We start from the raw sequence: 25,166 nt of genomic DNA, 5'->3' as shown, positions 1-25,166 counted from the left end.
AGTTTTTGTGATAGGAATAAATGAATCAGGTCTTTTTTGAAGCTGTCAACAGTGTTTCAAGGAACTAGAAAGATGTCTTGAGGACTGCACATTTCCATAAGCACCATATGAAATTACCATTGTATAAATTAACTCAAAAGTCACTAGGGTCTGCTGGCCTCTTAGCTTTGTTCCTGGGCTTCTTTCTTCTTATTTATGTGCTGATGTATCTAGAATCACATGGTCTATATCCTCATGTCTGTTTTGGAGTGTTCTGTTTTGGAGATTGGGCATCCTCAGAAAGACTTTTGACTAGTATATTCAGTCTCTAAAATACTTCACATACACTGTAATCCTTAAATCCTCTTTGAGAACTTGGTGAGTGATCTCAAATTTAGTAATAAAGAAGCTTAAGGCAGAAAAATTTTGCCTGTAAGCACAAAGGATTTCTGGCTTTTGTGTTTTGTTTTGTTTTGACCCCTTATTGAGGCTGCATTTTGCACAGATTTGTTCCTCCTTTGTTTTACCTCCTTTATCAGCCTAAGACAAGGGCATTAATTATTGTTCACAGAGACTATATACAGAGTCTTCTGTGCTAAGATAAAATAAGCATTCTTCTAGAATCTAAAAAGTTAGGTCCTTTTCTTTGAGGTTGAATAAGCAATGGCCAAAAATAATTCCTTATAGGCCAAAGGAGGCTTTGCATCGTTATGTTTGGGCTCTCTAACTAGGTGTCTGAGTGTGTCATCCGTTATCACAAAACTGACCAATGGTGACTCTTGAATACAGTGACTTTCAAACATTTTTGATAGCTTCCTACAATAAGAAGTTTTATAGCATGACTTAGTACTTAACAAACAAAAATGTATATACAACTAACATGAAGGTCTCAGAGGCAAATTCTTAACCTTTATTAAAGAAAATGCAACCTGCTATCTTCTGTTTTGTTTATCTCTTCTTAAAAAGATGCTGTTCTCAACTTGCTGGATTGATTTCATAACCTGCTAATAAATGTGGGCTTTAGGGATGCCTGAGTGGCTCAGTCAGTTAAGCGTCTGCCTTCGGTTCAGGTCATGATCCCAGGATCCTGGGATAAAGTCCCACATTGGGCTCCTTGCTCAGTGAGGAGCCTGCTTCTGTCTCTGCCGCTCCCCGTGCTTGTGTTCTCTCTCAGTCTCTGACAAATAAATAAAATCTTAAAAAAAAAAAAAATGTGGGCTTTAAAAAATATTCCTCCACGACCCTCAAATTTACCTGTGCATATCTTTTTCTGGGCTCCTACCCTTCAGGCATTTTGATTCTGTGGTTTGAAGTAGAACCCAGGAGTTACTATTTTTCTTAAGTGCCGAGATAATTCTGATATAGCCGTAGACAAGTATTTGGGAACTACTAATAGATCCGATCTAATAAAAACTATTTTGTTTGAAACTAAATCTGTCATATAAAATTGCTGACCCCAGGGTGCCTGGCTGGCTCAGTTGGTAGAGCATGTGACTCTTGATCGTGGGGTCATGAGTTCAAGCCCCACATTGGGGGTCGAGTTTACTTTAAAAAAATAAGTAAATAAAAATAAAATTGCTGAAATCATCGTGACTTTTTAAAATTATTGCCCTTTTAATTTTAGGAAATAAATTAGCCATTACCTAAACTCTCTGGACTCCAGTATTCATATTATTTAATAAAATGTGGGGAGCCATTTTATGTAGTGATTGACAGATAAAGGACGGTTAAATTCCTCTTGATTATAGAAAAAACAGGCTGGGCATGTAGTAGATTTAAGTTACTCTCTGGTTTGTTCCATTCAGTAGTGATGTTGTCTTCTTTGACACAGACCAGTTTATGTCTGACTTGGAACACCAGCCATCAGGTTCAGCAGAGAAATGGCCTAATCACAGTGAGCTCTCATGTCCAGCTCCTTTCTGGAGAATCTAGAGGGTGAGTGTTGATTGAAATGTGTCATTGTTTTTATACTCAAGTCTGGTATTTGCATGCAGTGGCTGGATTTGCATGTGCTACAGAGGACGGGGGTATACATGGGCAATCTTCTTGATAGGTCCACTCATTATCTTTGGAGCTGCACTTTGACTACAAGACTCTGCTTTTTAAATCTAACCACATTCAGGTTCTTACACTAGTGCTTATAAATTTAATCTGGGTTTGAATAGAAGGCAAGTGTTTAACTGAATTTATTAAAGCAGAGAAGCCCATCTATAAGAATTCTATGGCTTGGGGAAAAAAAAAGGATACTATGGGTTGGGTCCTGAGTAAACCTGGTTACCAATCAGGTGTATAAGCCTACTGATTTCTGGTCATGTACCCTAAGTTTTGATGTGAGGCAGTATGAAACGGAAATAAAGCAGGAAATTTTATCTATTTGCCAGAGGCAACCTGGATCATGAGCCTGCCTTGTGGGCCCCCGTTTGCACTCCTGATAGTTCTTCTGGGATTCCATTTAGAAAGAATCCATAGAAATGAAGTCTGTGTGAGGGAGGGGCTGGGCCTTAGGCCTCTCTACCTCACCAGCCCACCAGGAACATAGCTCTCCCTCGCTGTCACACAGCTCCTTTCTTCAAAGACTCTGAAAGTTACTTGAGAACATATGTGATTCTAAATATACAAATTATATATTGTAAATACACAAATTATATTGTATATTATATATATATATAAATTATAAATATACAAATTGTAATTCTTGAAATGTCATTTGAATTTAATTTTAATGAATTTAGATTTGGAAGGGGGCTACCCAAATCTTTATATTTAGGATACTGAAGCCTCATCAGACAAGGCTCCAAAACACTGCCTTCTCCCAGAAGCTGAGCCCACCCTGGTCTCACATCATTCTTGTCTCTAGTCATGAGAGGAATAAAAATGGCAACTAAATTCTTACATCTCTTTAAGGAGAGTTATAACCTGAAGGTTTTTTTTTTTCTTTTTAAATTGAAGTATAATTGACATACAATATCCTGTTAAGTTTCAGATGTGCATCACAGTAATTTGATATTTTTATATATTACAAAATGATCCCCATGATAAGGCTGGTTACCATCTGTCACCATATAAAGTTATTACAATATCATTGACAATATTTCCTCTGCTTACATTACAACCTCATGACTTACCTATTTTTAAAGCTGGAAATTTGTATCTCTTAATCCCCTTTACCTATTTTGACCACCCCCCAAACCTTCCTCCCTATAACCAGAAAGATTTAAATGAATTTCCTCATATTATGGTTGAGAAGATCAACTGAAGAAAGATTAAGTAAATCACCTTAGTTCTATCACAGCTGAACCAAAATTAAAGTTTTATCTCTTCTAGAGTTTACCCCATTGCTCTTCCCATGTATGAAGCAACAAGTAAGTTGGTCACTAGTGATCTTGGTAAGAACTGTTTCTTTGGAATGAAGGAATCAGTGTATGACTAAGGAGTGAACAGGAGGTAAGAACAGAAACATGAAATAGCAGGCAGTGTATATAACTCCTTTAAGATATTAAACAGTGAAAGAAAAAATTAGATATAGAGGGCTATGTGGGTTCTAGGATTTTTATTTGTTTGCTTGCTTGTTTAAGGTAGAGAGCCTTACCATACTTAGTACTGATGAGAAAGATCCAGGAGGGTAGGTGGGTAGATTGACTGAAGAGCTGGAAGGGTGAAGAAAACTTTTGGAGCAAGTCTTGAAGAGGCAAATATATAGGATCCATAGCACAGGTGCTGGAATGAGTCATATGGATTTATGGTTCTGGAGCTCAGGTTGGGTCCCCGGAGGTAATAGATTTGGGAGTCAACAGTATATAGAAATGGACAAGATTATCCAGAGAAAATGTACAATATACAAAAAAAAAAAAAAAAAAAAGGGAGAAGGAATCTACTTATCTTTTTTTTTTAAGATTTTATTTATTTATTTGACAGAGAGAGAGTTAGCAAGAGTGGGAACACAAGCAGGGGGAGTGGGAGAGGGAGAAGCAGGCTTCCCGCTGAACAGGGAGCCCGATGGGGGGCTTGATCCCAGTACCCTGGGATCACGACCCGAGCCAAAGGCAAATGCCCAACGACTGAGCCACCCAGATGCCCCTACTTATAATCTTAAAATTCTTCTGAATCCAACATCTTAACACAAAGTAAAAAGAAGTGGGTTTTGGTTTTTATTTTTTCACATTTCAGTTTTTGCTGATACAAAAGGATACATGCTGATACTTGAATAGACTTTTAGGTACCTGTGTACTGTTTACTCAGCTGGAGATTTAATGTTTGTCTTTGAAGAATGTTTGAGTTACAACCTTTTCTAGAGGAAAGATCTGTATGACACTGAGTTTAGTATCACACACATAAGAGATTTCTTAAAAAGAAAGAACCCTTAATAATAAGACTGATTCCTCTGTCAGGTGTGGTTTTAAAAAAAGTCATAATTTTCCTTTACTAGTAGTAAAGCTGCTGTTAAAAAGTGAAAGATATCTTCTAATCTTTGTGCATATATTTTCACTTTGTCCTGTGGTTGAAAGCTGTTTAATGTTTAGGGTGAAATTTAAAATGACTTAGTTAAAAACTTTGCACGATAGAGCTCAAGCTGGTTATCTTGGTTCTTGCTTAAAATACTTAAATATTCTTTCTGTATTATCTTTATGGTGATGAGTTTTATTTTTGTTAATAAATAAATAATAAGGGGCACCTGGGTGGTTCAGTCGGCTAAGCGGCTGCCTTCGGCTCGGGTGGTGATCCCAGGGTCCTGGGATCAAGCCCTGCTTTGGGCTCCCTGCTCAGCAGAGAGCCTACTTCTCCCTCTCCCTCTGCCTGACGCTCTGCCTACTTGTGCTTTCTATCAAATAAATAAATAAAATCTTTAAAAATAAATAAATAAATAAAAATCTCTCTAATGGAGATCCAAAATACAATGGCTTAACCACATTGGAAGTTTCTCTCACACTTCATGGTAATTCACAGATCAGGATTCCTTTTTTTTCCCTCTGTTTCCTTAGTTATTATCAAAGCAGAGTTACCACTTTGACTTGAGTCTTGGCCCAAAGCAAGAGGTATTGGGGAAGGAAAGGAAGAGGTTATCAAGCCTGGGATGAGGAAGATACACATATCACTTCTGTTCATATTTCACTGGAAGAAAAATTATATAGCCATACCTACCTACAAAGGGGAAGCTGGGAAATGTAGTTTATAGCTAAGTGGCCGTGTGAGTAGTTAAATTCAATTACTTAAGAATGAATTAGGACATAAAAAAAATAAAAAAAAGAATGAATTAGGACAGTTAGCAGTCTACCATACTTTCTGAATTTTCAGGAACTTTTTTTTTGTCTTTAGTTTGAGAAGGTATGTTAATAAATGCAAATTAATTCTTCCAACTCATGCCATAAATAGGTGAATTCAGTTATTTAATGTATGTAGTTTTTTGGGTTTTTTTTAAGATTTTATTTATTTATTTGACAGAGAGAGATAGCGAGAGAGGGAACACAAGCAGGAGGAGTGGGAGAGGGAGAAGCAGGCTTCCCGCCGAGCAGGGAGCCTGATGTGTGGGGCTCAATCCCAGGATCCTGGGATCATGACCTGAGCCGAAGGCAGATGCTTAACAACTGAGCCCCCCAGGCACTCCTAATGTATGTAGTTTAGATGGTGTTCTTACAACTTATCAAAACCTAAAAGTATATCTTAACAAAACTGTGTTATAGAATAATAAACCATAAATACTAGATTTCTCATCCATTTAAACTCATTCCTTTACTTCCAGATTTCTCTTGTTTTTTTCAGTGGAATTCAGAAAATAATTGCAGCCTTCATTTTATAAAAAATAATATCTCCATAAAATTTTCACCAGAGAATGGATTATATACCTTTAAACTTGGGGTACAGGGAAAGGAAGAAAAGGTGAATTTGCCAAACCTGGATGAATGTTCCTTGCAGCTTCAAAATGAAATAACATATATAAATAGTCTAATTATACCCAGAAATCCTTTACAAAAATGCTCAAGATGCTCAGATGCTAGTTAGAAAGGCCCTTTGGGCTTTTGTGTATATGACTAATATCTGTCTACTTCAGGGGCAGTGTCCTGGCTTACTCTGCCCCTGTCCACCTGGTGGTGAGATTTCATCCCATACCATGCTTGTCCGCTCTAGTTCTGAAACCTTAACACTGGAGATAGCTCCAAATAAGAGACCTGTTGTCACTCAAACACCTCATTCTTATGTATAGAAATAGCATTCCAGTGGACTGTTAATTTGGATAGCAATTTTTGGATAAAAAAACTTGTTCTTACAGCAAGTACTGCTGACTGTTGTGGTGGCACGGGTGATCCAGGTGCTGGGTAGCAGGAGTCAACGGCAGCTGTCCCAAGTGGGCCAAATGCTGTGACCTACATAACCTGTTAGCCCAGGTGTTAAGGGCTGTTGACTCTTGTGCTAGGATTTGAATTCACTTTACTCTTTAAAGGAGGGAAATGATAAAATTGCATAGTAGGGGTATAAACTCTTTCTGCTCTTAAATTGATGAAAAAAAATAATAAAGCCATCTCACTTTCTGGACTAGGGCTTAAATAAATGAATAAATTCATGCATATATATTCAAAAGAAAGTTGAAAATGAAATTGCAAGCAGTTAGTATTTTTAAGAAATAACAATGTCAAATCACTAAGGTATTTTTGTTTTTGTTTTTTAATATTTTATTTATTTGACAGAGAGAGACAGTGAGCGGGGGAACACAAGCAGGGGGAGTGGGAGAGGGAGAAGCAGGCTTCCCGCTGAGCAGGGAGCCCGATGCGAGGCACGATCCCAGGACCCTGGGATTATGACCTGAGCCGAAGGCAGACGCTTAACGACTGAGCTACCCAGGAGCCCCATTAAGTTTTTTTAATCACTAAGTTGTACACCTGACATTAATGTAAATATGTGTCAGCTATACTTAAAAAAAACAAAACTAAACTAAACTGGGGCACCTGGGTGGCTCAGTCCGTTGAGCATCTGCCTTCGGCTCAGGTCATGATCCTAGGATCCTGGGATCGAATCCCGCATTGGGCTCCCTACTCAGCAGGGAGCCTGCTTCTCCCTCTGTCTGCTGCTTCCCCTGCTTGTGCTCTCTCTCTGTCAAATAAATAAATAAAATCTTAAGAGGAAAAAAAAAAAAAACAGGGGCGCCTGGGTAGCTCAGTCGGTTCAGCAGCTGCCTTCGGCTCGGGTCATGATCCCAGAATCCTGGGATTGAGTCCCGCATCGGGCTCCTTGCTCAGCAGGGAGCCTGCTTCTCAACCCTGCCTGCCGTTCCCCCTGCTTGTGCTTGCTCTCTCTTTCTCTCGCTTTCTGTGTCAAATAAATAAAATCTTTAAAAGAAAAAAAAAGTATACTTGGTAAGTAGGTGGATAATGCTGGATATATACCCTCATCCTCAAGAAAATGTAAGCATTGACTTCCTCATAAAGACACAATACATCATGTGGTTTTTTATGATGATAAAACACCATTTTAATCACCTTGTAGATTTAAAACTTGAGCAGTGAGATAATTTAAGAAGATGTGTTGCATGGCAGCTTGGAACATTTCTGAAGTTACCGTCCTTGGAGGGGATAAGTGTTGGGAAAAGATGATTCTCTGCTGGTACTTGCTTCTGTGTTTGACTTGTTGCCACTGCTGGGAGACCTGTCTAAAATAGACACTGTCAAAATCAAAATCAGATGTCATGATGGGGCGCCTGGGTGGCTCAGTCGTTAAGCATCTGCCTTCAGCTTAGGTCATGATCCCAGCGTCCTGGGATCGAGCCCCGTATCGGGCTCCCTGCTTGGTGAGCCTGCTTCTCCCTCTCCCTCTGCCTGCCGCTTCCCCTGCTTGTGCTCTCTCTGTCAAATAAATAAAATCTTTTTTAAAAAAATCAGATGTCATGCATTAGTCTTAATAACATTGTCTGGGCCCCTTCCTACCGCACCACCTAGTGAACTTTCAGTATATTAGTTCCCAGTAGTTTCTAAGTAATTGTATTGAATTAGGATCCATTTATTCAGTCATCAGAAATTGATGTTTCCTCATTAGTAAGGTACCTTGCTTGCCCTTCAGGAGCTTGCAAGCTATTTGAGAGACAAATGATAATGACCCCTACCAGTAATTTGATGTGGTGAGTTACGTGAGAGGCCACGTGCAAGATCATGGGCCATCCTTGTGCTCCGTCTTAGCATGAGACTAGCCCATAGACCTACACATGGAGTCCACACTGAAAACACTGTTCCTTGCTTGTTATGTGGCTTGGAATAACAGGTGCCTTTTCTATTTTTGTCCCTTTTATATTGTCTCTTTCCTGTTTCCCTCTCCTTACTCTCACCATACTCCTCTCTCTCCCAGCCATCACCACATTTGTCCAGGTCTTTCACATTTTCTTTGTCTAAATGATTTATTTCCCTGTTTCTCTTCCCTTGGCCTCCAAGAAGTGACAGGTGTTTGGAAACTGATTCCACCATTTACTAAGCAAATTATGTGACCTGCCAAAGCCTCAGTTAACTGATCTATAAAGTGGGTTAGTAGTTACCTTAAAATGTTGTGAAGATTGAAATAAGATACAAAATTTCAGTTGTAAACTCTCATAGATGCTCAGTATTTGTGAAGTGAATGTTAGTTCCCTTCTTACAGCCATATGAATTTGAAGAATTTTTTAAATTACCTAAACTATAAAAAGAGTAGATGTTAATACTTCAAGATTTTTGAAGTGATTGTGTCTTCTTTGCTCTATGATCACATCACATTCTAAGTATAAAATTTTTTTGTCTTGGCCTCTTTTCATTTATTACAGCTGTGCTGAGATATAATTCATTACTATAAAATTCACCCTTGAAAATACACCATTCAGTGGTTTTAGTATGTTCACAGAATTGTGCAACTATCACAACTATCTAATTTTAGAAAATTTTCATTACTCCAAAAAGAAACCCCCATACCCGTTAGCAGTCACTCCCTATTCCTTCCTCACCATAACTCCTCGTAACCACCTATCTATGTTCTCTCTGTGTGGTAAGCCTGTTCTGGCCATTTTATACAAATGGAATCAAACAATATATGATCTTTTGTGTCCGGTTTCTTTCACTTAGCATGTTTTCAAGGTTCACCCATGTTGTAGCATGTATATTAGAACTTCATTCCTTCTTGTGGCTGAATAATATTCTACCTTATAGATAACCTGCATTTCGTTTATCCACTCATCACTTGGTTACCAACATCTGGCTTGTTTCCACTTTGGGCCTATTATGAATAATGTTGCTGTGAACTTGTATTCGAGTACAAGTTTTTATGTGGACATATGTTTCAGTTCTTTTGAGTATATGCCTAGGAGTATAATCTTTAGTTGATAAAAGAATTTTCATTTCAAAGCAGAGAATTCTCATCATGAGAGAACTAAAGGTTCTTAGGGAATTTGGGTTTTGTTTTTTTTTTTAAGATTTTATTTATTTGAGAGAGAGAAAGACGAAGATAGCAATAGCATGAGGGAGATGAGCGAGCACAAGCAGGGAGGAAAGGGAGAAGCAGGCTCCCTGCTGACCCTGGGATCATGACCTGAGCCGAAGGCAGCTTAACCTACTAAGCCATCCAGGCGCCCCTGGGATATTGTTTTCTATACTGGTTCCTTAATATTGAAGTTTCTTGTTCCTGGAAGTGCTTGGCTTGTCATAGAAACCAACAAAGCAAGTCTTTTCTGAAAGGATGAGAACAAATGCCCCTAACATAATAAAAGATGCTTGTATTAGCATAAGGTAACAAAATAACTGGCAAATCCTCCTTTATTCTTACCGAAACAATTTATTTGCATTTACTTTACAAAGTACACTGCAGGAATCAGAAGGAGAAAACCCTCCTAAAAGGATGCAAATTAAGGAAAAGTTAGATTAACATGAACTCATTTCAGATGTATCCTATCTTCTCCAGAGCATAAGCTTTTAGAGTGAGGGTAAGAACGTTTCCTGTTCTCTGAGGCATCTCCCTTCCCAAACCAAACTGAACTGAAAGGGAAGAGGAGGAGTCTGGAATGATGTCTCCATTCAGTTTAGGAGCAGGCTTTAAGCACTGCATTTACCTTTATAGAAAACTGGAAAGGGGAAAAATGTCTTTGACATGGAACTCACCATTGAGCATCATATGGTCAGTCACACAGAGGTCACTAATCATTCTTTTTCTTGTTTTTCAGTGAACGAGATAATTGGGAGAGACATGTCCCAGATTTCTGTTTCCCAAGGAACAGGGGCGAGCAGGCAGGCTCCCCTCCCGGGTCCCGATTCCCTGGATATAGGAAGATCTGATGGGCTCTGACAGTGCCCACTGCAGCCATGTGTCCACCACCATGTACTTCTCAGCATGTTTCTCTCCTTGGACGTTGGGTTTCCAACTCTGTGGCCTTCAGGACTGGCACCAGGAGTTGGGATCACTGTATGTGGGGAAAGCATTCCTGCACCTCAGGCCTTGGGTAGATTTTGTAAAAGAACAGGAGCAGCATAGACTGAGCTTTGGGGAAATGAGCTTTGCTTTTTATATTTAAATAGGATACTTTTATATGATGGGTGCTTTGAGTGTGAATGCAGCAGGCTCTCCATTTCAGAGGTGCTGCTTTTGCAAGTGACCTGGTTGCTTAGCTGTGATTGGTGATTTGTACTCCTTTATGGTCATTTGAAGGACTCTTTAGCTTTGATGATATTTTTAAAGTAGGAACTTTTGATAAAACCTTCCAGAGGCAAACATGAAAGAAAAAAAAAATTGTAAGTCCACACCTATGCCTCAGAAACTCAGCATGTCCTAAAGCCTTTCATAGATTTATAGGAAATAAAGCCAAATGTAGCTCATACCTCTTTATAAAAGTAAACTGTTAAAGTAAGAAGAGACCATTCCAATCATTGACGTGTTGGAATATAAAACGACATTCCAGAGCGTAGCCTTTTTGTAACTTTCTAGGTAATCTTCCTGCAGTCTCTCCATACTGACTCCATGTTGAAATTGCTTTTTTCCCTCAGGGCCTTGGATAAGATAGCTACATGTAAGGTGACTTTGAAAGGTGGGTTTTTTAGCTTGGTAGCTTTAATATCCTGCCATCCTGCAAACAAGTCGGCTGTGGAGTGCTTTTCCCTTTTGTGTCCTCTGGTCCCAGGCCTTTTCTAACTGGGAGTATCTGCATTTGGCTGCTCTGTAACCTTTGAAGTCACAGCCTCATGATGGTTTAGGCAAATCTGCTTGTTCTAACTCATCTCTAGAGGCCAGGCTGTGTCAGAAGCTAAGCACAAATGAGCTCTGTGCTTCAGAAGAGCAGAGAAATTACAGGACTCCAGAAGGGAAGCTTTTAAGATTCACAATGGCATGGAAGGTTTATCCGTCATTCTGTTTACAGCCTAAAATGAGTCTGGCCTACCCCCGTCCCATCTGCATGGCCTAAAAACCATCCTTTTCCCCAAAAGGCTTTGAGGCAAACCCAAACAAGAGGTAGCATCATAGACCTGACCCTCCACACCAAAGATGCCCCGGTGCTGCTGCTGGTGAGGCTGGTGCCCAGGGCAGGGGCCAGCAAGAAACTCCAGCCTGCTGTCTACCAAAGGAGGTGCCCCAGTTGGGTGCTTTTTCCAAACCCTGCCCTTCCCCCTCCCTTTAATGGGATTAGTACCTATTCCAAGGCTGGGCCCATTTCAAAGCACCTGAAGTTTGCAGTATGTTTCCAGTTGAAATCATGTAATTTCATTTATTCAGGAAGGAAATTTTTTGAGTGCCTATATGCGTGACAACGTGCTGAGCTGGTCAAGGGCTTGATGATGTTACTCCAGGGGATTATGAGTCCTAGATGCCAGGACTCTCTATTGAGGCCAAGTAAGGCCCGGGCAGGGGGAGCTGGCTCATTGCCCACCACCTCTAGTCAGCCAGGTAGGAGCTGTTGACCTCCTACAGCATAAAGTAGTATGGTCTTTTTTTTTCCCCCTTCAAACCATGATTTAGATTTTTCCCCTAAACCTAGTTAGAGCAAAATGTCTATCCTTCAGCAAATCACTCTGGTCCCTCCTGGAGCTGGGTGTTTTCCTGTTTCCTTTAAAAGTAAGTTTTGTGTCAGAGTGTGGATAGTGAGATTTGCTTCAGGGCCTGTAGTTGGCAGCCCACCGCTTCCTTTGGAGGGGCTGTGAGAGGCGGCCCCTGACAGGAAGTTCCAGACAGCTGGCCGGACTTGCCTCCACCCTCTTGCCCCTGGGGTAGCTGCCTCACATGGGGTTCTTGCAAGAGTTCCCCTTGCAAGACCCTTTGGAGGTTGCTCTGCTGCCCTCAGGAATAAAAGCCTCTATGATCCAGAGTTGCTATGCACCAAATTTTGATGCCTTTTAAATACCTTGATGCCTGTAGCACTAGAAATGCTTTCCTATTTAAAATAAAAGTTAAATTTTAAAAGAGCTTTGTATAATATATAAGCAGTCTTGTATCATTTTGTAAAGTCTTTGGTTTAAGAATCAGTATTTTTTCGCTTTGCAGGTAAAGACTTTAAACTTCTGTGCCATGGTAAGTGGCACTAAAGCACATGTTCACTGGACTATGCAAATTGACTTCTAGTAGCAACACTGAGCAGCTGGGCCTGTCTTAGCACCTACCCTACCCCTTCCAACCTGTGCTACATCTTGGTTTGAGGAATGGGATAAGCAGCCTTTTACTTACTAGAGATACAGAGAGAAACAGGGCTGAGAACAGCTCTAAAGGGACTAGATGTCCTGTCTTCGGTTCATGTGTGGTGCTGCTGCGTGCAGTGCAGTCCAGCCCTGCCCGGGGCTAACCACTGTCACCAGAGCCCTGGTGGGTCGGGCCAGGAAGCCCTGGGGTGGTGATGGTGGTGTTCTAAAGATTGATTTATCTTAGGGAGCAGGGAGAGAGGGGGAAGGGAGACCCCGAGATCACCTGAGCCAAAACCAAGAGTGGGACGCTGAACCTACTGTGCCACCCAGGCACCCCCACCCCACCGGACTTGAAGCCCTGTTTTTAATAATCAGAATAGATGGTCATCTTCAAGGCTCAGATGGGCTCAAGTTGAAACCTTCTATTTTATAAAATGGGCGATATATGGCTAAGGAATTGGTTCCATGTTTACAGCACGTAGAATTGTGTTTTTTTACACACTTTGTATTTGAAAACCTTGTATAGGAGTCTAGTGCTCCTTACACAATGTAACAAAGGGGAGAGCCAGCAATTCATGGTTCCTCAGTTACAGGGCTGAAATAAACGGTGACAGGTTAACAGTGTCCTGGAAATCCGCCTGAGTTTACCTCTGCCCGGGGCAGGTATGCAGCCCCACACTCTGGGGTCCAAAGCTAAGGGCACTTTGGCTTTTAAAAAGTCCACTTGTTTAGGAACCTTTGTTTATTTTACGGAGTAGAGTTCCAAATTCCTTCCGAAACTTCAGTTCTGTACCCTCTAATGGGTGCAAAGGACATTCCACGATGTCTGCTGAGTTCAGGACAACTGGCCTGCCCAAGGTGTGCATGAAAAGTAGGCAGAAAGTCTTTAAAATTCAAGCCTGAGTTTTTCTGTGAGGGCCTCCTGCCCCCTTGTGTCCTCTGGGGATATTGCAGTACAGTCCATCAAAATAGCCTGTGATTTTGCCACCTGATAGTCCTTGTGCCAAGCTGGAGGAGAGCTATTACCCTTAGACCCAAGGCACAATGTGGCCACTAAGGGACAAGTATCCTGGGGGCTGGGGCCAGCATTCTCTGCTTCCCTGCCCCCTGCAGAAGGGAAAGGGGAGGGTAGAACACTGGGATCTTTACACAGAAGCTCCCAGGAGTCATACGTTGAAGGCACCAGGGCTTACATTTTTAAAAAGCCAGCCAGCCTGCTGTGGACATCAGCCCCACAGAATCGGTGGGTATGGGCCTCAGCCAAAACTGACCAAAGGCTCTCTTGGTGCTATTCAGAGAGGCCCGGATCAGGCCATCGGGAGGAGGGTAACACCATTCCACCCCCAGCCCTGCATGCAGGGTCCAGCCAGCAGCTTTGGGGTGGACAGGCAGAGCAACAAGCGGGAGATGGAGCTGGGGCTTGAGCTCCTCTAGGTGCTTTCTGAGAGCTCTGACAAGCCCAGAAAGCAGCCACCTGGTTGAGGGTAGTGGTTCTCTGGATGCCGAGACAGACATGATAAGACAAGAGCCAGCTCTTACCTCCTGGCTCCCTCACCTACAAACACACCCACTCTTTGGGGGCCTGTAGCACAGTGCGAGGCGGGTCACCAACAGGCATCAAACTGGTGTAGTCATCAGGGGCTAACTGCAGAAGGGACAGAGATTTAGGGGAGGGAGCTCCAGGCTCAGCCAGGTTCCCAAGCCCTCCAGCCACACCTCACCTGATAGGCCTGGAAGACGCTGAGCAGATCCTTCATACCAGCTGTATATGGGACACCCTGCATACGGACCAGGGCTCCTGGCTGGGACAACACTGAGGTGGAAGCAGAGGCCAGGGCAGCAGGGGGTGTGGTGAGGTAGCCCACAGTGGTGGGGGAGACTGGAGGGCTAGGACGGGAGAGGCAGGGATTTAGGAGTGCAGTCCCACCTATGGCCTAGACCAAGACCCACCTCCCTCTTCCCTTGTCTCCACCTTGTGCTTAGTTCAGTTCCTCCTCCCTAAAACCGCTGTCTCCAGAGTCCTCCCCATTCTAATTTGTCGCCAGTATCCTCCAGACCGTACCTGTCACTCCCTTGTCCATCTTAGATTAAGTTGCAGCTCTTAACAGACCTTGGATTATCTGGCCCAGGAAGGGGACCATGACCCTCCGTCACACCAGAATGGGGGCAAGACTGTGGGGTTTTCTTAGCAGCTGGTACCTGGGGTAGTAAGCTGTGTAGTTCATGTAGAGTTGAGCGGCTGGCCCTGGGTAGTAGGCAACAGGGGTAGGGGCAGCAGGTACCCTGGCAGCCGGGAGCAGTGCTGAGGAGGGGTACAGAGCGGCCGTCTCAGCGGGAATGAGCGCCGGGGTGGCCTGGAACGTGGCGTAGGTGGGTGGTGAGAGGCCTGGAGGCAGAAGTAGAAAGTGCATCTGCAGGGAGCCCAGCACTGCCCTGGGTGAGGCAGCCAGAAGAGAGTCCCCACTGTAGAAAGCGAGGGTTATAACAGCTTGGCCCCTACATGCCTCCTTCCCCAGCCCCTGGGACACTCACAGGGCAGCTTGCAGGGTGGAGGGGACATGCCACTGCGGCCCAAGGTGCCCCCCATTAGCACACGGCTCATCTCCTCTGTGGAGCAGGGGACCACTTCCACATAGCGTTCCTTCATCACTTTCTTATGGCAACGCTGAGCAGCAGCTAGGGCCCGTTCTGCTGATGTCATCTGGATGAAAGCATCGCCCGATGGCCGGCCCTGTGCACACGGTGGTCTTGTGAACAACCCGTCCCGCGCTAGAGGGCCTCACTCCCAACCCCACAGCCCTTCTCTAACCGTGCAGGTCTCCCCACCGGCAGCAGCCTCACCTGCTGGTTGAGCACCATGTGCACACCGTGGGGCCGGATGTCAGCAGCTGCCTCCCCCAGAAAGCTCAGGATGTCTTCGATGGTGGCTGTGTAGGGCAGGCCTCGAAGGCGCACACAGTCTCTCCCAGTCCCAGTGGCCAGTGGGAAGGGGATGGGGAGCAGGGGAGCGGCGAGTGCGGGCAGGAGTGGGCTGGATGCATAGCGGTTCAGGACCTGGCCAGGAAGGCAGCAACAGGCCAGTGATGCCAAGTCGGGCAGGGGTACGGGGGGGTTGGAAGGGGTCCCCGGGAGAAGCACATGGGGGGAGGGGGAGCCCCGGGTGCTCACCTGCTGCACCTCAGCCGCAGTGCTCCGGAAGAGTTCAATGTATCGCTTACCCAGCATGCCCTTGTGCCTGCGCAGCGCAGCCTGTGCCAGGTCCTCACAGGCAAAGAGGGCAAAGGCGTCACCGGTGGGCCGGCCGTCAGGGTGGCGCACAAAGAGCAGCCCATCCGCACCCCCCGTCACCGGGCACTCGGGCCCCAGAAAGCCTAGCACATCCGCCGGCCCAGCCGAGAAGGGCAGTCCCCGTAGCCTCAGTATCACTTGGTCTTCCCGGGACAGGAACCGAGCCACCTCTAGTGATGTGCCTTGGTGAGAGGCATGGGAGTCACCTACTGACTTCATTTGTGCCCTTCCAAATACCCAGCTACACCTGGCACGCAGGGGCGCAGAAAGGCGGGGGGTGGTGCGCAAGGGGGGACATGATCAAGAGCCAGGGGAGCCAGGTGTGGTTGGGAGCACACTCACCCCCTGCGATCTTGACAAACTCTTCTCCTGTTGCTTTATACACCTGTGGGGACAGTGGGGATAGCCCATGGATCTCCAGCGCGGGGGGCCTCCGCTCCGCCCTGCTTCACTCCCAGCCCGAAGCCCCACCTCAATGTAGCGGACGCCCATGTGGTGCTTGTGTCTCTGCAGCGCTAGGTCCCGCTGCTCGCTGTCCACAAAGCGGATGAGGGCCTCGCCGTTTCTGCGGCCCTGGGCGTTGAGGCAGAGCGCTACACCTCCCCTGCGGAGCCAGGGCTTCGTCAGCGCCTGCTGGGCGGGCCTGCCCTCCGAGCCCACCCACCGTGCCGTACCCACCTGGCAATGTTGAGTCCCTTGAAGAACCGAGCCACATCCTGGTCTGAGGACTGCCAGGGCAACCCACGGGCCCGAACCACAGTCTCACTGTCCACCGCATCGGCCTTGCTGCTGTGGGGGCAGGGCACAGAGTCAGAGCTGTCCAGCTCTTGGCGCCCCCCACCCCTGCCCCCACACTCACCAAGGACCTGTCTCGTATTTCTGCTTTACCACCTCTGCCTTCGAAAACAATTGACCTGAGAGGAGATGGCATGGGGGTCAGCAGGGTCTGGTGGAGGGGGGGGTCTCCCCACCAAGCTCTGCAAAAAGAGGACAGTTGAGGGGGATAAGGAGGTGACAAAGGAGCTTCTACCTGTGGTCTCTCAAAGAAGGTTAACAAGTGGGGACGGCGACTTTGAGGAAGTAAGAGGCAGACATTCGCCCAGTCCTGAGAGCGGGTGACAGGTGGTGAGGGGAACCTTACCACTGGGCCCTTCAAGCAGGTGGAGGATGACAGCTACCATCGTCTTCACTTCCCAGACCCCAAAGTCATCCTCTGTGGCATCTGTCTCCAGCCCCAAGTCTATGAGCAGAGAAATAACAATAAGGAAATCCCAACATGAGAGACAAACACGTTTGTTCTGATCCAGCTCATATATGCCCGTACAAGTCCCCATCCCAGACATGGGCAGACATATGTCCCTATTTCAGACACACCCCAGCACAGACACAGAGGCATGTGTCCTCAAGGACTTGGCAGATAACGTAACCTGGCATTTGTTTGTATAGTCCTCCAGGAGGCACATCCTCAGGAACAGCCTACAGCTTCCCCTCCACCCCAGCCCTTCTGGGTCACCGATACCCTGTGCCATGGTGGCCACGGTGAGCTCCCTGGCAGGGCAGGCGCTTGGGTGCTGCACATGGAACTCTCTGCGGAGGTCGTAGAAGGAGAAGAAGGTGTCGGGGAGCACCAGGTTCTGGGGGCACATGGGAGTGGGCATGAATTGGGGGGAACTGAGCTGCCCTTCCCACCCCCATGACAGGGGTCCTGGGAGCCCTACCCCCTGTTGTGCCCTCAGTGGCATACCTTCCTGGAGGCCTCGGGGTGCAGGACCTGTCGCAGCAGCTGCTGCCCATCAGTGCATAGCATGTAGGGGCCCCCGCCTAGCAGAGCCACATCCCCGCTCACCAGCTGTGAGAACTGGGGATAGGGAGTGGGGAGAGAGACAGACACAGACTCACAGCTGGGCGGGCACGAGGGAGGGCACAGGCTGCAAAGCTGGTTCAGCTAGATGTTCAGCCCTCCCCTGCCTGGGGAGAAGTTGGCCACAGGCGGGGGCCTGGTTCTGTGTCCCTTTTCTCCCCCAGTCCGCTGTCACCTTCTCCAGGCCAAATGGGGGGGCAGTCACATATCACCCAAGCCCCCATCACACACACTCCCAAGAGTCTGGAGTGGGGCCAGAGCAAACACCTGGTGGAGTGGGACAAGCAGGTGGGAAGGGGCGGGGCAAAGCAGGTTAAACCTGTCCCTGACCAGGCACCACCCTCAGACAGGTGGGGGAGGCCCAATCCTGCCTGAGGCCCAGCAGGCTCATGGTCAACGGCAGCCCCGCCTCTAGGTCTGACCAACCGAGGGGCAGAGAAAATCCAAGGACAGAGCTCCACACCTGGACGCCAGGGGCAGCATGAGCTTTGACCCACACCCTATCGACCGGCTGGCACTGAACTGTTTGCTCACAGAGGGGGTGGCACTTCTCAAGCTGCCCAGCCCCGCCCCCCCAGCCTTCCTCCGTGCTGGAGAACAGGTAGAAGCACTAGGCACAGGCCCAGAGCGAGCCAACCCAGTTCTCCTTCAGCACACTCCCCAAGTAGGGTCTAACCTGGGAGCCCTTCCGGAACAGGACCAGGTTCAACACCTTTGTACCTCATCAAGAACCTCCCAAGTTGTTGGAAAATGAAACGATCTGCGCCTGTAAAGCACTTAAACTCATTACACTCGAGAGTCAGGCACAGGGTGAGTGCAGTAGCGGAGGTAAGAAAAAGAAAACAGCTCAGGAACCGCCTTCCACTTCAGCCAGAGCTGGGAGGCACCCGGGGCCTTTGCACTCAGGAGACAGGTAGCCTTCAGGCGGGGTCCGGACAGCGCCCACGCCTGGCCAGCCGGCCGGGACAGGCCTAGACGAGCAAGCTTACACCTGGCGGCGTCCGCCTCGGAGGCAGACCCCGCCCTACGCCCCCGCTCCAGCGTCTCCTAGGCGGGTGGGTGGGCCGAGGTCGCCGGCGGCAGGGACCGTGACCTATGGCCAGGACCGGGCCCCTCGGCCCTTTTGGCTTCCGACCGCTGTTCTGGGAGACCTGGCCAGGCAGGTTCCCAGAAGCGTCTCAGCCTCACAGCCCCGCCGGCCCTGGGAGGGGTCTCGCAGCTTCCATCCCACCGCGTCAGTAGGAGTGGATCCCTGGAAAGGCTGAAAAGTAAGGTGCCCCCAGGAAGGGCCGGCACACGCGGGAATCTCTGAAACTTTTAAACAACAGGAACTCGTCCTACCGCCCGGGCCAGTTGGTCGCAGCACGCCAGGCCTTGCCTCCTGCCGCCTCTCCGGCTGAGAAATGTCCCCGCGGCCCGGCCATGCCTCCACTCACCCGGGCCCCAGCACTCACCTGCTGCAGCACCTTGTCCAGCGGCTCGGCCCGCGCCAAGCTGTCGGCGCTCAGGCCGCTCGCCTCGCGGCACTGCGGGCTCAGTGCGGCCGCCTCGGCGCGAACCAGTGACTTGTGCAACGTCCCCACCTACGAGCGGCGGGGGAAACCGATCAGCCACTGCTCCCCTCGGATCCTGAAACTCCCTGGGGACCCCAACCCCCCTCCCCCCCCGCCTCACCGTACCTGACGGCTCCGCGGCTCCACCACTTGCCAGACTAAGAGGATCAAGTCGGTCTCGTCGGAGCCCAGGTCCGGCCCCAGCGCACCAGCCGTGGCTCCGAACAGTACGACCAGGGGTCCAGGCCCCGGGCGGGGGTCGGCGGCGGAGTCTGAGATGGGGTTGGGGCCCGGGGGCGGTGGCTGGGGAGGCGGCGGAGTCATGGCCGCAGAGGAAGGGGGCGCTCGGCCAGACACACGCGGACCGACGAGGCGCACGCACGCACCGGCCGACGGCAGACACGAATCAGCTTGGGCGGGACACCGTGTGTCGGGGGCGGCACCTGCGGCCCGGCTGGCGCAGTGGGCGCTGCTGAGACCCGCCCGCGGCGCCCCGTGGGGCGGGGCGGCTACTGGCCCCCGCCCTCTCCGGGCGAGTTACCTGTCGGCCCCGCCGGCCACGTGACCGAGGGCGGCCCCGGGGAACAGAGGGGGAAGGCCGCTAGAGCCTCGCCCGGAGCGCGCGCGCTCAGACGCCGGGCCTGGGTGCGCGCTCACGGCCCGGACTCCCACTCCGTCAGAGGGCCTTGCCCTACTCGATCTCGTCCTCTTCTCTGTCCCGCCCCACCATGAGGCCGGCGCCAAGAAAGATGCAAAAACAGGGGCCTTCTGCAGTCCACAGGGGTCACATGGAATTTGTGAAAATCACCAGGAGGCAGTCTAGGGGCTTTGGGGGTCACGACGGCCGGCCGGGGGATGATAGAAGTCACCAAAGAGGGCGGTGAATTACTGGCTATCACCCAGAGGCCTGGGGGGAGGTGGTCACCAGAGGCCAACTGGGTTGGGGGGGGAGGGTCGGGGATCAGCACAGGTTCTTAGAGCGATGAGGTCGGGGGACGAGAGGTCACGGGGCAGGGCTTGTCCACACACGTGTGAAGACCTGGCCTTAGCCTGGCTCCGGGATGTGCCCGCGGTGCCAAAACACTAGGTGGTGTGCAGGCGTCGGTGCTGGGGAAGCAGGAAGCGCCCCGCTCCAACTCCAGAGAGCGCCACTCTAGACGGGGCTGAGCCGGATGGTCTGGGCCCGGAGCCTCACCGCTACCCCACGTGGAGACTGCTGCCTGTTTTCGTCGCCCTCCCCGCCTGACGACGGGCCCGTTGCCTGGAGATGTGAGCGCGCCGGCGGGTGGGGGCTAGCGGCGAACGTGTGATGTGCGCGTGCGGGCTGCAGATCCTCCAGCTCGTCTCCATGCGAGACCAGGAACCCAGTAAGGACAGTGCCGCATGGAGGGCTCCCAACACCCTTTCGCCCCGTCGTGCTTGGTGAGGCTCCTTTACGGCGCGTTTCCAGGCCGCGCCGGACTTCCCTAAGTGCTCCCCTTCATATGACTGAGAAACTGAAGAATCCGGCGGGAAGAAAGGACGTGGGGTTGCCAAGCCCGCACGGAAACTGAAGCTGGAGCCGCACCTCGCGCTTTCGGAAAAGCTGGGCGCTGCGTCCGGACGTTCGGACGATGGAGAAAGAGCCCGGTGGAGGGGGAGCTAACGAGGCCTTGCCCATTGAACCCACACTTCAACGCGTCCCTACTTCACTATCGGATAGAGAGACCGAGGTGCCCAGTAAGGGCCGGGACTTGGCGGTCTGCGGGGAGTGGGAAAAAGGTGTTCCAGCGGCCTCGGGTTACGAGCGCTTCCTCGGGTATAGGCGGGGGTCCGCCCCTTTCCGGACCGCCCACTCCGGCGCCTGCCCGCTGGTCCCCACCCACGGAAGCGCTAGGCCAATCAGGCCGGGTGGGAGGGGGGAAAGTCGCTCTTCGGGTCCAGCTCCGCTCTAGATAAGCCTGGAATGTCAAATATTTGTTTGGGGGTGGGGCCCAACGCTGAAGTAAGGCTCCTCCCCTGCCCACCCTGAAGCGCGCGTGCGCCTGGCGGAGTTGGGCCTTCATCCACGCCTTTGCGGCCAACGCCTCCTCACCCTAGGGGCTCTCCTAAAACTCCTTGGCGGGCATCCCTCCTTAGCGGGCTCCTGTCTGGGCTCCAGCTTCTACAGGACAGTCCGGGGTCACCACCTTGCCATCTGAGAGCTAACTCGATCTCGGTCTCAGCCTTCCCGGACCCCCATCCATTTAACCTCTAGACCTTCACGCTAGGCCCTTCCCTATTCTTCCTTCAGCGTGGGTCTCGAGGTCAGGTCTTCAGGGAAGCCACCTTCCTGAGGTGACCTCTCCAGTGTGGCACCTCGAGCCATCCTGGCAGCGTGGGGGCAACTCCGCCCATCTCCAACCGCATGACAATTCCCGATGCTTGGACTCTTCTTGAAAAACTAAATTCATTAAAATAAACGCTAGAGCCCCTGCTTTGCTGAGCTCCTTTACTCATCTTCAGATGGATCCTCCCAGATCACAGCATTAATACTAAACAACCCTCACTCCTTTCCCCCAACACTAAAGTAACTTAATAAATGACAATAAATCATTTATTGTGTCCTTACACCACACCCACCCCGAACTCAGATCCCGGAGGACAGGCTCATTCCCAGGGCTTATCACTGCGCCTGGCTTGTAGTAAACTTGCTCAAGACTTAATGAACGAATGAATGGTTGTCTTAAGTGCTTTGTTTTGCATCATCAGCCTAGTAACTTTCAGCACTAGTAACCTTCCCTGGGGCTACGGGTCTTTTCCTCTAGGAGTCTCATCTGAGCTCTTTCCTCCCCTCCCAACCCATCCCTTTGTCCTAGTTAACCCCTGCTCTTCTCCAGAGTTTCTCTGAAGGCACCTCCCTCTGTAGCAGGGGTCCCCACTGTAGTATGAGATTTCCTGTATTTCATTGGGCAGTGTCCCCCATCCCAACCCAGCTACTAGGGTTCATAAATCGTTAATGAATGAATTGAAAATAACATACGTGAAAGGCGTGAGCAAGGCTCCAAAGGTCCAGCCCGTAGTGTTTCCCAAACTATAATTCAGGTACTTGGGGGAAAGGAACTTGGTCCTGTGATCCAGGCCACACACTCGTGGAATCCCATCCTTATCTCAGCCCCTCGAGGCCTGCTATGGAGGCAACTGGCGCTCCAGCAGCGGGTACGTGAAGGTCAGCGCAGATACCGGGTGGGGGTCCTCATGTGGGCCCCGGAGTGTGGCCAGTCATTTGGACCTGCAGGGCGTCCAGGAGTGGTGTAAAAGGGCCCTCTTCTCTCCCTCCCAGGCCAGAAAATACCCCACTGTGGGAGAGGATTCTACGCTGGATGCCTTGTGGGATCCACTGCGGCGATCTACACTCGCCGGCTCAGGCCCATCCACACCCTCTGCGACCCAGTGGACCGCAACTTCACCATCCGCAGCTACCCTTATCTCCTGGGCCTCCAGTGCCAGCGCACTGGGTTCCACCCAGGTTCCCAGCTGCGCGCCTTTGCCGAATCTTCGCTGAGTACCCACCAGAGGGCGCACTGACCCTGTCGCCTGAACCAGGCGTTGGGGGCTGGGAGGAGGAACTTGCACAGGAGAGCCCAACCGAGGGCAATGCTCCAGGACAGAAGTGAAAAGACAAGGGTCTTGAGGCCGCCTCCCTCTGGTTTGAGCATCTTTGTGGCTCCTGGCTTCCTGGACAGAGGCCGTTTTTAAGCTTGGTTTTCAAGACCTCCAACCTCTCTGTTCCACTCCCACCCACCCTGTGCCCCAGAGACACTTACTGCGATTGTTCAGGTCTCCAGGCTGTTGCACATACTAAGCTCCCTACCTGGAGCACCCACCCACCTACTCATCCCTTTGTTTTCCTGGCAAATTCCTACTTATTCTTCAAGATCCATCTCGAATAATTCTTCCTCCAGGTAACATTCGTTGATGACTAAGCCAGGTTAGATAACCTGTTCTGGGGGCGCCTGGGTGGCTCAGTCAGTTGGGCGTCTGCCTTCGGCTCAGGTCATGATGCTGATGAGGAAGCAGAAGGCTGGCTGAAGACAAAGCATAAGCTGACACTCTGCAACCACCCCCCATCCCCCACTCCTGGGTGGGACATATGTGACATTCTTCCAGGAATCTCCCAACTATCTTAATGTTAATGTCTTGCTAGAGGGGAGAAACAACCTTAAGTTGACAATGGCAAGGCCTCCAGTATCTTGTAGGTCCTCCTTAGCATATGAAAGTTCTTTTTCCTTACCGCCCCCCAACCCCATAGTACATTATCAGCCACCCCTCACAACCCCGGTGCCGCAGCTCTTTCTGCCCACGGTCCTGTTGCTGTGCTTTAATGAACCAGCATTCTGCACCAAAGACGTCTCAAGAATTCTTAGTCGTTGGCTCCAGACTCCACCCCACTGAGCCTAACCTATATTCCAAAACCCCATCGATCCCAGGACCCTGGGATCGAGCCCTGCATCCAGCGCCCTGCTCAGCGGGGAGCCTGCTTCTCCCTCTCCCTCCCGCTCCCTCTGCTTGTGCCCACGCTCTCTCTGTGTCAAATAAATAAATAAAATCTTAAAAAAAAAAAAATAGATAACCTGTTCTGTCATGATTTGGTCAGTGTTTGGCTCTGGCATCAGAGGAATAGGAGCCTGATGAACTGTGAGCTTTAGGGGGAATCAGTTGGCCTCCAAATGGGCTCAGCTCTGGCTTAGAAGCCGTGGTCTTGGTTGGGTTGCCCGAAGCCCAGGCACCCACCTGGTCCAGACAGGGGAGCTTGGAACTTGTGCGAGCAAGAGGGAATGCAAAGGGCCCAGTGTAACAGAGAAAGGGCAAAGGCTGTTGGCTGGATTCTCATCTGAGGAAGATAGCACTACTGGCCTGTGGACCTCTCAGTCCCTTATCTCCTTCTCCAGGTCTGACAGGCACCAACCAGGACCATATCCTGAAAGGGGGAAGTGTTAAAGAAGGGGGTGTATCACTCAATCATTCAGTATATGTTAAGCACCTGCTGTCTGCCTGGGACTGTGCTGACGATACCCAGTAACCAAGAAGGCAGTAGCACCAGTAACAGGCAGGTGAAGGCTTCCTCTTCCATGGATTATATTCTGCTGGGAGTCAGGCAGGAGCTGCTTCAGAATCAATGGTCATGTCTGGGCTGAGGCCTAAAGGCAGAGCTCAGCTGAGTCCCCAAAACTGGGGGCTGCAGAGTGATCCCAGTGCAACAAGTGCAGAGGTCCAGAGCAAGAATGAGGTTGTCCTGTTCTAGGCAGCGAGGAAGCTGCTGAAGGTGGAGACGAGTGAGCTGAGGAAGAGGGGAAGTGAAAGTTGTGGGAAAAGTCCAGAGTCGGCTGCAGGCTCCTCGTTCACTATGAGTGAGATGCCTATGATGCATTCAGTAGGAGCACTGTGAGTGGGGTTAGGCGGATAGTGATGGGCCTGATTTAATGTTTAATGGTGTCAACCCCATGGAGTACAATCCATAGGAATAAGGGCATACATTGGGACATAAGCAAGGAGACTACTATGGGGATGAAAGTAGTTTGGCTTTGGGAAGGTAGAGCGGGTAAGACTTGGTGACCACCTGGTTGTGGGGTCTGAGAATCAGGATAGTATCTAGATTCCAGGTCTGCAGCCAAGGGGGATCATGTGGATGGCAAGGTCATTGTGAGAAGGGGGGATCCTTACCTTCTGATTCCTCTCCTCTCCACAGTGCCAGCACAGATCATTGCTGACTAGGTCTTGACATCCTCCCCCCGCAATGGCTGTGGTTCCTATCATCCGCAGGGCCTGTGGAACTGGGACACCCTGTGAAGGGTCCATGGTCACCCGAGGCTGCTGGGTTGACAACACATTCGGACTGGCCACAGTCCAAGGCAGCCCAGGCCATCC

At 49.4% G+C, this 25,166-nt stretch overlaps 2 protein-coding genes across 11 annotated transcripts in view; one reads left to right on the top strand and one right to left on the bottom strand.

Moving 5' to 3' along the window:
• Positions 1-12,363, top strand: part of NFATC3 (nuclear factor of activated T cells 3) — a 116,437-nt gene extending 104,074 nt beyond the window's left edge. For 3 of the 5 annotated variants that reach the window (XM_036114968.2, XM_078062573.1, XM_078062571.1), the window contains one exon: positions 10,139-12,363. In XM_036114968.2, the coding sequence (XP_035970861.1) occupies positions 10,139-10,260 (122 nt within the window). In that variant the 3' untranslated portion in view covers positions 10,261-12,363. Of the gene's footprint in view, positions 1-1,810; positions 1,915-10,138 lie in introns of all 5 variants that reach the window. The other 2 variants (XM_036114969.2, XM_078062572.1) reach the window with 1 other exon arrangement.
• On the bottom strand, positions 7,416-20,195 carry ESRP2 (epithelial splicing regulatory protein 2). 6 transcript variants are annotated; one of them, XM_078062576.1, is made up of 15 exons: positions 19,407-20,195; positions 19,182-19,310; positions 17,611-17,724; positions 17,386-17,500; positions 17,008-17,106; positions 16,726-16,780; positions 16,545-16,655; positions 16,338-16,470; positions 16,209-16,251; positions 15,420-16,048; positions 15,111-15,309; positions 14,778-14,964; positions 14,300-14,465; positions 14,118-14,223; positions 7,416-7,618 (listed from the first exon to the last, which is right to left on the bottom strand). In XM_078062576.1, exons 1-14 carry the CDS (start codon positions 19,602-19,604, stop codon positions 14,134-14,136), a joined length of 2,268 nt encoding a protein of 755 aa, XP_077918702.1. In that variant the 5' UTR covers positions 19,605-20,195; the 3' UTR covers positions 7,416-7,618; positions 14,118-14,133. The 6 variants fall into 6 exon arrangements, with proteins under 6 accessions (XP_077918702.1, XP_077918701.1, XP_077918705.1 ...); XM_078062575.1 differs by lacking the exon at positions 7,416-7,618 and adding an exon at positions 9,734-10,375; XM_078062579.1 differs by lacking the exon at positions 7,416-7,618 and having other exon boundaries at positions 12,986-14,223; positions 15,420-15,632; positions 15,747-16,048; positions 16,545-16,652; positions 19,407-20,194.
• Positions 20,196-25,166: the final 4,971 nt, after the last annotated feature.

The sequence above is a fragment of the Halichoerus grypus genome, chromosome 15, assembly GCF_964656455.1.
Source record: "Halichoerus grypus chromosome 15, mHalGry1.hap1.1, whole genome shotgun sequence".
NCBI classification, from domain to species: Eukaryota; Metazoa; Chordata; class Mammalia; order Carnivora; family Phocidae; genus Halichoerus; species Halichoerus grypus.
Note: the sequence above shows the minus strand (reverse complement) of the source record. Positions and strands in the feature narration are given on the sequence as shown.